At 35.4% G+C, this 12,898-nt stretch overlaps 1 protein-coding gene across 1 annotated transcript in view; it reads left to right on the top strand.

Annotated features, from left to right (window-relative positions):
• Nucleotides 1–2,148, top strand: part of LOC124787618 (uroporphyrinogen-III synthase-like) — a 37,152-nt gene extending 35,004 nt beyond the window's left edge. Inside the window, exon 4 of the mRNA XM_047254378.1 lies at nucleotides 1,831–2,148. Within this exon, the coding sequence (XP_047110334.1) occupies nucleotides 1,831–1,950 (120 nt within the window). The 3' untranslated portion in view covers nucleotides 1,951–2,148. The remainder of the gene's footprint in view (nucleotides 1–1,830) is intronic.
• Nucleotides 2,149–12,898: the final 10,750 nt, after the last annotated feature.

The following is a 12,898-nucleotide window of genomic DNA, read 5'->3' as shown; positions in this document are numbered from 1 at the left end:
TATAACAGTTTACTACAGGAAGATATGATGGCTTCTTTTCTTTCCCCAAGATCAGGCATTCTCTCTATAGGAATCTATGTGAAGTCTACAGATGCTGATTGTGTGTGGAGGCAAGGTTGATGCTGTGTTTTACATCTTTCAGAAACTGTTATGTATAATTTTGCATCATCACATAGCTATCGTACAAGCAGGAAGACTCTCAGATGATTAGTGTTTGCTGCAAAGACAATTAACCGCCAAAGTAAATAAATTCAATCTAATCCACATAAACAGACAAAAAGACCCAATATTGTTTAACTGCATGATTGGCAATCAGTATTTTAGAGTCAGTCAAGTATCTGTCCAGACTAATTTAAGATAGAATCACTCCACCGATCAAACTGGATCTATCTGTCAAGTTGTAAGGAAGGGTAACTCACCCACAAAGAAGGCTTCTTACAAAGTTCTAAGTTGATCCATTCGTAGGTATTGTTTTTCAGTGTAGGAACCTTATCAGGTTGGACTAACAGATAACAGTGTTTCAGGAGACATGCGTGAATAGTCATGAGTTTATTTACCCAGAATGAAAGCATAACAGAGATATCCAGTAGGAGATGCTGCAAGGTGATATACATTGCAGAGAGAATTACTCCCAAAATTTCAAGACCACATTTTAATATGTGCCAAGAAACATACAACATCCTCCAGAATACATAATGTGTAATGATGAAAAAGAGAAAATCCGAGAAATTTATGTGTATGCAGTGGGATACTGTCAGTCCTTCCTGCATACCATCCACAGCTGAAATAGGAAGAGGGGGGAAAAGATTCTTGTACACTATATGGTGGCTTATAAGAGTACAGGAGTACATGTAGGTCTAAAAATGCCTCATCATCATGTCCAGTATTTGTATATCATCTGGATTCTACTCTGAAGTAATGTTAATCATTATGGCTTGTTAGTTACTTCCTAAAATTCGTACTTGAGATCACCAGTTTTATTCATAAAGCGCCTTTGGTATGTCACTACACTGTCCAAAATAGTTCATAATATCTCCAGTGCAGTATTCATTATCTATAGAAGAGAGTGGAGCATCGAATATTGCTTGTTCACACAGTGGAGTGTCCTGTCTGTCCTGTACCCACTGTTATACGGTCTTACCTGACAAGTGGGGTTCAAATCCCTATCAGTCTATCCAGATATATGTTTTTCATGGTTTCCCTAAATGGCTCAACTGCTGATTCCGTTTGCAGACCGTAATAGAAGATCATGTCTGTCATTCCTGTGTGGAATAATTGACTTCTCCGATGCGAGTAAGTGCAGATATAACATCACAATGTAAAAGCATTTCACAAACTTACTGAAATGCAAACTAGTTCTGTTGGAACTAGTGTATATGCCACATTTACCCAAAACTGTTAATATGGTTACAGTAACAACACTAACAGATGTTCACTAAATGCTGTATCCATGGACATCAGCAGAGGAATTCATCCTCATTTGTTTACTGCATTTTATAGGTGATTTGTAATAGTAAAGAACTTGCAGTTGAAGACATAGGTTTCACATTAATCAAGATGGACACTTGCTTACAGTTCTCAAGATATGCATTTTAGGGCCCACATTTTGTCTTGTTTTGGTCCAACATGCCACCTTTCAAAATTTGTGATACATTTTTTTAAGCACCCTGTCTACTGTTGAAGGCATGTGTATATTTGAAACATACGCTTCACTGATATTGTCCCATGAGTTTTCCCTTGTCAGTGAGTACTGTACTTACTCTGTGTCGTGCAGCAGATAGAAAATCAGCTGGAATATTAATTAAAATAAATGTATTAATTTCTTTTTAGATTGTGGCAATTGGGCCCACTACGGAGGCCTCTCTGAAGACTGCAGGTTTAACTGTGTGGACAACGGCAGAAAAACCAACACCTCAGCACCTAACCAAAGCAATCATAGAACATTTATAACTTGTTGCTCTAATGTGATATTATTATTAGTCAATTTTTTTATCGTTTTACCGCTCATCCAATTTCAGTATGTTGCTGATGTTAATATATTATTGCAGAAATTCGTGTTAATTATTTTTGTCTTCAGTTCATGGGAGAAAGCATTCTTATGTCATTTTTTAAATGAGCATACAATAAAGAACTTGAGAGCTGTTTTAACACCTTGTTACTTGTTGCCAACTGCATTTGTGGTAATTTTCAATAGAAATTTGTGGAAGTACTTTCAACATAATGGTGAATATTTATGCATGAACTTTTGTGTTTGAAGATCCTATAATAAACATTTGAAGAAATTTTTTAAGGGAATGAGTGCTGAAAAATATCCTCGTGTGTGTGTGTGGGGGGGGGGGGGGGCGCGCTTAAGTATGCTGCAAGTTGAGAACGAAAGGGGGGAGGGCTAAAGGTAACAATTCATTTATAGATGCATGAGGGATGGTGCTTAAGCACCCATAGAAGATCAGAAAGTTGCATAGGTTTTGAGGTGGTTGCACATAGTAGACTATAAGATAAAGTATGGGGGCAAGATGTACAAGGAGGAGTTGGAGAAGTATCTGGGTAACATCTTACCAAAATAAGGTGGAGGGGTATAGATAATGGTAGAGGAGAATACAATATTGGAACAGAAGAAGTATGCGATTGTAAATGATAGCAGAAAAGGATGAGGGCTAGAAAATAGGAAGGGATTTGCCAATCATCAAGATTTAGTAAGTTTTGACCAGGGGTGGAGGGATGGGAGAATGTTTCTTCGCAGCATAGAGAAGGTTATGGCGCAGGAAGAGAATTCAAATGGTACAGTTGTTGAAGCAGTTGTTAGTGTCATTAGTGTTACAGACTGCAGCATGTTCCACAAATGGGTAGTCGAGTTTTTGAATTGTGGTAGTCAGTCATACAGGGAGACATTTGATAAGTTGTCATACACAATCGCTTTCTGCTCACTTATTACTCACCCTGTGATCTGCAGTTTGAAAACCTGCTTTTGAAATGTGTAGTCACCTAGGTTAATGTCCTACTGTAACACCACTTTGTCTTTGCCATAACACTAAATTGTAATGTTTCTGCAATACATTATCCTTCAATTTATTTTCATTTTATAATATATACTTTGCCTTGCTGATGCACTCTTGATATGTACATCTCAGTTTGCTAACCACTGGTTATCCATCACAGTCATGTGTATTTTATTGTAATGATGCATGCAGATTTCTGAGCTGACACATTCAAATACAACACATTACCCTCTCCACTATTTTTGTCATTTTATACTCTCTGCACAACCTTATCACAATGAAGACTTCTTTAAAAAATTATTTTTAAAATTGTTCTTCCCTATTTTCACTCCCTCTGTTGGGACACTACTTCTGTGCTTGGCCCCACCATGAACCTTCATTCTACTTTTGCCACTTTAAAAAATTTGCTGTCTCCCTAATGAAACTGAAATTCTCCTCAGCAATTTGTATCTCTCTCAGTGGATTTACTATAAAAATTCCTCTTGTTGCTTGCCATCCATCCATCCACAAAGACCTTCTTCTCCTTTTCCAATACTTTGTAACATTTGACCACACTAGTCCTAGGTAATTATGCTAGTGGCCATTCAAGTTGCAACACCATGAAGACGGCATTAAATTGGCATGAAGTGTAGTATGAGCTTGTATATGCAAATAATTAACATTTCAGTGTAAGCACATAAAGTAGGCAAGAGTTGCAAGACCCATTTTCTGTACATAAAGAATGATTACACGGCAGATTTCTCATTCAGAAACCACATTTGTGCTTTTGAATGTTGATTGTGTGTGAGAAGATTGTCGTAGGTTCTGAGAGCTTTTGACATTTATTTTTTAATGCACTAAGGTATGTGAGTCCACCATGCTTAAAAAGAAAGAGAAATGTCTACCGGCTTTAATCTTACACTCCCACATGTCACCATTAAATTTCTTGGTCTTTAAAAGTTTTGAAAGCATTGAGAGGCGTAAGGTATACAAAACAAAAACTTTTTACGTATCTTCATTTTCTCTTGTTGTTGGCTGCAGTTCTCGTGTCTAGGGGTACATTCTCAAGGCTGAAAATTTTGATTTTGTAGGTTCCTGTTGATGTGAATAATGTTTGAAGATTTGCCTCTTTTACCCTTGAATTTTATTTTTTGTCACATTTTTCAGTTTCACGCCGATTTTACAATTTCCACTTCAGAACACAAATCCACGTTGTTAAAATTATAAATACATCTGTTTCCATGGGAGGCATGCCCACTACCCCCAACATGCAGTACTGACAATATTCCAAAGAGTTTACAAAGCAAAAGAGTTTACAAACTTTTTTGACAAAAGAAGAATTTTTACCATGTTATATCATTATCTTATAAATGAATCCAGAAATAAATGTAATAATTTGCATTAGATTGTGCAATTAATAATATGAATTTTAAGTATAACACATATTTCATAATTTCAAATAAAGAATAATTTTAACCATACATGCAGAGTGTAACAAATTAATTTCTTTTTGTACATCTTAGTCTGAAATATAATACATCGTATACAAAACCAAATGAAATTCTTTTCAGTGAAACAGACGAGGATGTTCATCTATACCAGATTCGGGATTAATCCTGGTATCAGCTACTTCTAAAAAAAAGGTTTTGTTAGAAAAAGGTGTCCCATTACAGTATGTTTACAGTATTTTGTGACATACTATAAGGTTTGCCAAACAGCGTACAAGATGATGCTAGAATATAGTGTACAGAAGTATCTGATACATAAGATATTACAGAAAACATAAGCAAAATATCTACTATACAAGTCATAATCTATACATATATCAGGATATGGTATTCAGATTTTCAGATCTGTGGAACATACTGTCACAAGAAAATAATACAAGGTCAAAACTACAACATTACATCACTAAACTATATAAATAAATACAGAGACAATGTAAATTTCTAGACTTACAAATTGTAAGTAACACCCATGCAATCAAGCTTTCTAAATCTTCAAAAGAGAAGAGAAAATTTCAGAGCCTAAGTATACGACAAGTGGGCCGACTCAAAAAACTCACAATGACGGGTACAGACCAGAATAATGTTTCGACGCAACAAAATGAATAAAGCTCATAATCATGTCAATAAGTTCAAATATGCAAAGAGTAATTGTAAGAATCATCCAGCCTCAATCAATAGTTGTATGCTCTCCTTGAGTACACACAGTCACGATGACCAGGGGTACCCAAAACAGAGATAAGCATGAATCTGTCCACAACTCAAGTTCAAATCAGATACAATATTGCGATACTCAGGATAAATACAGGTAAACAGAGTCATGGTTATCTTTGAAGGATGACACAATGCAGTAGCTCGAGAATTGAAAGCAGGCATGTATACATCTTGTTATATTGTCTATATGTGTAAAGGTATTCCACACTATTTGCCAATTATCTATACAACCAACCTACGTGCACCAAGACCTAGAAGATTCATTTACAACTGATTTAAAAAAATACATACTGATTGAAAGTTACATAATGTTCTGGAAAGTTAATCCCCCTACTCGAAAAAACATGCATTTATGTTGAATAACACTGTCTTTAGCAATCTTGGCTAACAATTCACAAATATCAAACACAACGCAGATGTAGTTGATGGATGCGCATACATTACCCAGCACTTATGATCTCTTGTAAGTCAATTGGTCAGCAGGATACAGCCATACAGCTGCGTGGTGAGTGAATCCACCCACATCTTTCAGCTTCCTCCTTAGAGTTCTTATCACACACTCCGACGGATAAGTAACGTCCTGTCTAGCATTCATATCAAATCTTGAAACATTATTTTGTGTACTAAATACACTGTTCTATACATTCTTCACATCAGACGAGATATGCTCTCCTTAGTCATTTTTCTAAGTCAATTATATGGGATTTATGTCAGGTGTGATTAAAAAGTGTTCATATATGAAACATTAATATTCAGAGTTAAATGCAATGAAAAGAAATGGATTATTAAGGTATTACACACAGATATGCTCAGATACTATTCCTAATTTTTGCAGTACAAATTATGAACACTCTCCCATTTTAAAATTGCTAAAAGATCTTCTCATTTAGTCTCATGGCATATATGTATCAAATTCTAAAGCACAAATCTATTACAGAACATAATTATATAGTCTAGCACAGATTTTTAACTCAGTCAATAGATAAAATAGAACTTTAAAATTCACATCATCTTACCTACTAAATAAATGACAATAGGAAAAAAATAGATACTTGAGGATCATGTCTATATGCTTTCAGCTCAGTGATATTGCATAATCCAAATAACTTCTTAGATTTAGGATACACAAGCCTGTATGCACTAGGATGTGAATTGTCATGAATTTCAAATGATTCAATATAAGTATCGGAAAATTTCTTTATCTCAGATGTCAACACTTTAGATTTCTCTCTGGCTTTCACCAACCCAAAATCTCCTCCCTCCACCTTAGAAAATCTACTTTTTCCCATCATGTCTCTGCTTTCTCCTACCCCCCTGTTTTTTCATCATCTCCCTAACACATTCTTCCCTCTCTTGCGGTGACAGAATTTTACATAGAGGAAACTCAACATTTTCAGAAATAAAGTAGCTCATCTGCTATTAAACATGGTTTCAAATGGTGAAAAACCTGTTGAAGAATGTTGTAAGCTGTTCATAATATCCTCAAAATCACTGACATAATCTATCCAACTGGTATGATTCTTACTACAATATGTTCTAAACAGTCTTCCAATCTCTTTCATATATCTTTCTGCAGGGTTCTTGAAGGATGGTACTCCAAGGGTTAAAATATGCCTTATTTTTGTGTGATCAACAAAATCTTGCCAAGCTTGTGATGTAAACTGAGAACCATTATCAGATAAGGTTGTTTTAGGATTACCCACCTGATGAAAATATGTATTTTCAAACTTAGAGATGATTTGCTTACTGGTAGCTTTCTTGAGAGGAAACAGCTTTATGAAGTTCAAAAATACATCAACCACCACAAAAACATAATGAAATTCATTCTTAGATTTAGGTAAGGGTCCATAAACATCCACAGACACAAGATCTAGGTTACTATTAGGCAGTATGCTTTGCATTTGGCCTCTACTAGTTTGGTTACCTTCACTCTTTGACATCTGTCACAGCTGGCAATCTTCTTCTTGACTTTCCTTCCTATGTTTTAAAATATATGTTTTCCTGATTCTTTTGTTAGCATTTGGTGGATCCACAATGACCAAAACTCTCATGTGTAGAAGTAATTAAAGTACCAATATACTGTTCCGGCCAACATAGTTTCCAATCCTGTGAGTCAGTCTTATGTCTCCTGAATAAAATACCCTTGTGTACCTTATAATACAGTTCTGTCTTTTCTTCTCCTTTCTTACCCAACATGCTCTTAACCAATTTCCAATTTTGATCATGATTTTGATATGTGCAGGTGTGTTTGCAAATTTTCAAAAATTCTTTTTCCTCTTTCACACCTCTCAAGTACATAATTTTAAACTCATTCTTTCCTTCTCCAAAGCTGTTAGATGATTTACTGCCTAAAGGTGCCTAGACAAAGTGTCATCAACTACATTGTTTATGTCCTTAATGTATCTGATTTTATAATTGAACTGCTGTGAAAACAAGGCCCAATGAGTAATTCTGTTATGGTACAGCTTACACACCTGAAGATAACATAATGCTTTGTGATCAGTATAGATGATGACTTTGTGACCTAGCAAATAATTTTTAAATTTGATGAAAACCCAATATACAGCCAAATTTACAGTGTATGTCTTTTCGTGTTTCTGCAATACTGTACTAGCAAATGCAAGAGATCTGTGTTCAGTAATACCAACAATTTCATTCTCTTGAAATAAATGAACACCCAACACAACATCACTACTGTCTGTCATAAAACAAAAAGGAAGAGACAAATCTGGTCTGAACAATATCTGACTTTGATACAACTGTCATTTGATCTCATTGAAAGCATCCTGACACTCCTGATTCCAATCCCAAACAGTATTCTTCAAAAGTTCACACAAGCATGGAGCAATCAAAGCTTGGCTGTTACAAAGTTTTCTATAAAATCCTGTTAGCCCAAAAAATGATTTAAGCTGTTTTTTGTTGTGAGGAGTAGGAAAATTAGCAATAGCAGCAAGTTTCTCTTTATCTGGTGCAATTCCTTTTTCAGATATAACATGTCCTAAAAATTTAACTTCTTCCACACCAAATTTACACTTACCTATTTTCAAAGTCATGCCTCCTGATTCTAATTTTGAAAACACATCTCTTAACAGATTCAAATGTTGTTCCCAAGTCTTTTCTGTGACCAGAATGTTATCAACATACACAATTAATTTTGAACGCACTTCACTTCCTAAGACAGAATCCAGAGCTCTTATGAATTAAGCTACCGATACATTTAGCCCAAATTGCACCACATATTATTGAAAACACTTACCTCCATACAAAAATGCTGTATACTTTCTAGAATTAATTTCAAGTGGGATCTGGTGAAATCCAGAGATCAAGTCCAAACTAATCATGCATTTTACTTAACCAAATTCTGTCTGATGAGAAATTTATTAAGATGTCTGGAGTTCAAAACAATTCTCACTCGATCATTTATCTTACTTACCATAACTAAAGGATTATTGTAAGCATTCCTATTTCTCTCAATTACACCCCATGTTTCCATTTTCTGAATTTCTTTCTCTATGTCTTTCCTTTTCGAAAATGGTATATTACGTGGCTTGAGAAGGAAAGGTTGATGATCTCTATGGTAAAGCATACAATGATAGCCTTTCACTTTTCCTGGTTTTTCACTAAACATGTTTTTAAACTCCAATAACGAATTCCTAAGTTGTTCGTTTTGTAGATCATTAAGCGTTGTGGCTTCCCTTGCTTTAGAATCTACTACACTTTCAAAATCTTGATCCTCAACCTCATAAAAAACTAATATCATCATCAAACACCTGGTACTCACCTTGGTTCACAATGTTTTGCAGATAGTTACAACTTTTCCCACAGTTTAAAATATAGAAATTAGTTGTCACATAAGTATTACTTTTAGGTTCGAAAATAAACAATTCTTTAGCACTCCATCCGAAACAAGCCTCAACTTTCACTATCCAATCCATACCGAGAATTATATTTTCTTCCAGACTAGGGATCGGTAAGCATCCATGTTCAAAGGTTTTGCCCTCTATACTAAACGTTAATAGTTCCTGAGATTTTACCAATTTGCTTTGCTTACCTGTAGCTCCTCTTATCTTTAGACCTACTATGGGCATTTCCACAAAATTCTAACTATACTGGATCTTGTCTCTAAATTGTTCAGATATACCACAAATTGGGCTACCTGCATCAAACAGTTCCCTTCCCATTGATCAACCTTGATCTTAATGTAAGGACATCCAAAATCTGAATCATCATCTCTGTTATTAGGCGCTTCATGTAAAAGATAACTTTCAGTTTCATTAAATGCTACATCCACACTGTTTTTCCAAGGTTTTATCAATTTTACTGGTACCATAGCATTACTTTGGTTACACATGCTGTCAGGTGAAGATTGAACGCACTGCATGGGTTCCATAGCACAACTAACATCACTTATTACAGAAGGAACACAAAATATATTACTGTCAAAATTACATTTCCTACTGACATCATCTTTCACTTCATTCCACCAATTTGGATACAAATTTTAACTAACCACAGCTAACTTACTCCAGATTGCACATTTATCTACATTATCATCAATTTGTTCCCAAACAAATTTCAAAAAGTTTTCACCTTTATTCTCTAAGCTTACAGATAACACACCTTTACTGTTTGGGTCACTGCTCTGCATGAAATTAATGAAAAACTGCTTTGACTGGACTAGTATTCCATGACTCTTGCTTGTTGTTGTTGTTGTTGTTGTGGTCTTCAGTCCTGAGACTGGTTTGATGCAGCTCTCCATACTACTCTCGCTTATATCATCATAAGCATCACTTACCTTATCTGTATTCGCAAATAACTCTGAAACTTCATTATTCTTAAACTCCACAAAACCTGATCATCATCATCATCATCATATTCTTCCAATATTACTTCATCAACATCATTAGCAACAAAAGTCTCAGCAACATTAAAGTCACACACCTCACCTACATTCATTTGCAATAAGCTGCCAGCCTCAGACTTACCAACCTCAGTTATTTCACACCTCTCATTCACATCTACATAAAAAATACCACCTAATTCAGATCCAATGCAGTCAAAACCTGTTTTACATGCATCAATAATGCTGTTTTCTGACCAAGGGAAGTAATCAGTAGAACACGCTGCATCAAAATTCCCATTACTCTCACATTCTGGTTTGTGATTAGTACCTACATCACTATAATTAAACATAGTATTCCAAAACTTTTGATCAAAACATAAATGAGAATCCGATATTCCTCATGTCCAACTTCAGATACTTGTGCCTCATTATTAGTACTGTTATTATTGTCTAATTGTAAGTGTAAATTGGAGGTCCTGTACTTGTTGTGTTTCCTCACCCCAAAACTGTGGCCGGCCGCGGTGGCCGTGCGGTTCTGGCGCTGCAGTCCGGAACCGCGGGACTGCTACGGTCGCAGGTTCGAATCCTGCCTCGGGCATGGGTGTGTGTGATGTCCTTAGGCTAGTTAGGTTTAAGTAGTTCTAAGTTCTAGGGGACTTATGACCTAAGATGTTGAGTCCCATAGTGCTCAGAGCCATTTGAACCATTTTTGAACCCAAAACTGTGAACCTTCATTGACGCGGACTGCCGTTTCTCAAGTAGTTACCTCTATGATTGTTTCTCCTATTAAATTGACCATGATTATCCCCATTATTCCTGTTCTGCTGATGTTCAAAGTTTCTGTCTCTATTACCATGTTGATCCTGATAGAAGTTACCACTAGCTCTGTCTCTGTAGTTATTACCACTTTGATCTCTATCATTTCAATTGTTATGGTACATGCTTCTTTCCATTGCCCTATCTAGCCTGTCAACATATCGTAAAAATTGTTCAAGACAATCATCAGGTCCATGTACTAAAAAACACTGCAATCTCTCTGGTAATCTTCTTTTGAATGCATCAATCAATGTCATTTCGTCAAATGGTTTTTCAAGGTGTGTTAATTTCTTAAGCTGATTCTTACAAAACTCTTTCAGGGTACCATCTCTATTCCTATAATTAGGACCATTCAGAAATTCACTTTTAATTCTCCCTTGGTCAGCTTCTGACCAAAATTTATTTAAAAAACTTTTTTCGAAACTTTGCTATGTCTCCCACTGACTTACATTTAGATTTACCCAAGACAGAGCTTCACCTTCAAGACATCTTTTAATAAATTTAATTTTTTGGTCATCACTCATGCCTGACACAAAACTATCTCTACAGTGGTGTAGAAAATCCACTGGATGTAAATTGTGTGATGGAAAACTTTTGATTGGAATGTTGGACTACGCAATACCATTATCTGAATATAGATTGTTGTGAATTTTTTAATCTAAAACATTTACAGTAGTTAGCATACTGTTTTCAGCATTTAAAATTTTTTGATCTAAGCTACTAAAGTTCTGTTCCGTTTTTCCTCTACGACCTTTTGCTGAACTCTTGATGTCATTAACATTCTTCTCCTGTCATGCAGATTCATTTACTAGATCATTTTCCAAAACAATAAATTTACTTTGGAGAAGACATCAACTTTTTCATTCACACCTTTTAATACATGTGATAGCCCATTTTTTATTTCCCAAACCTGATTACTAAGTTGGTCTATTTGGTATTGTACCCTGTCCATTTTACCATTGTTTTCAGTTTTCAGGTCATTTAATTGTCCTTGTAGTGAAGTAAATTTTCTGGTTAACTGATCATTAATGGCACGAAATTTGCTATTGTTATGTGTCTTTATCTCAGTTAACTGATATTCACTGCACAAAATTATCCGTCTTCATTTTTTCTAATTTTTCAAAACATTGGTTTCCAAGGTTTCTTTGCTGACTAGACTTTCACTTGGTTCAGACATGTTTTGGCTGGGTCATACAGCTTTCACTTCATCACCACTACCCTAGCCTCTATTCATTTTCCTAGCAATCTCACGAGTCCACCAAAAAAAAAAAAAGTTTGTCCTTAGCTTTTTTTCTTATTGATGTCCATCATCGTAGCTGTAAAGCCCTCTTTCAATTGATCTGGTTCGTCATTGTTGATAGTATCTCATCACTAATGACATGACTTTGTTGGACAGTCCTCGGGTCTTCTTTTGTTGCGTGATTGGGACTTCAATCTTTGTTGTTGTTGTTGTTGTTGTTCTTCTGCAACAGACAAAACTTCATTATCAGTCAACAGATCCTGGCTGAGCACCCCCACTTGTAATCTTACCCTCCCTCACATCACCATTAAATTTCTCTGTCTCTAAAAGTTTCGAAAGCTTCAAGAGACATAAGATCTACAAAAGAAAATATTTTTACTTATCTTCATTTTCTCTTGGTGTTGGCTGCAGTTCTCGCGTCTGGGGGTACATTCTTGAAGCTGAAATTTTGATTTTGTAGGTTCCTGTTGATCTGAATAATGTTTGAAGATTTGCTTCTTTTACTCTTGAATTTTATTTTTTGTCACATTATTCAATATCGCACCGGCTTTACAATTTCCACTTCAGAATACAAATCCACATTGTTAAAATAGTAACTACATCTGTTTCCATCAGAGGCATGCCCACTACCACCAACATTCTGCGGTACTGACAATATTCCAAAGAGTTTACAGGCTTTCTTGACAAAAGTAGAATCTTTACCATGTTATATCATTACCTTATAAATGAATCCAGAAATAAATTTAATAATTCACATTAGATTGTGCAATTAATAATATGAATTCTAAGTATGCCACATATTTTG

The sequence above is a fragment of the Schistocerca piceifrons genome, chromosome 3, assembly GCF_021461385.2.
Source record: "Schistocerca piceifrons isolate TAMUIC-IGC-003096 chromosome 3, iqSchPice1.1, whole genome shotgun sequence".
In the NCBI taxonomy this organism is placed as follows: Eukaryota; Metazoa; Arthropoda; class Insecta; order Orthoptera; family Acrididae; genus Schistocerca; species Schistocerca piceifrons.
This window is presented reverse-complemented; position numbering and strand designations above follow the sequence as displayed.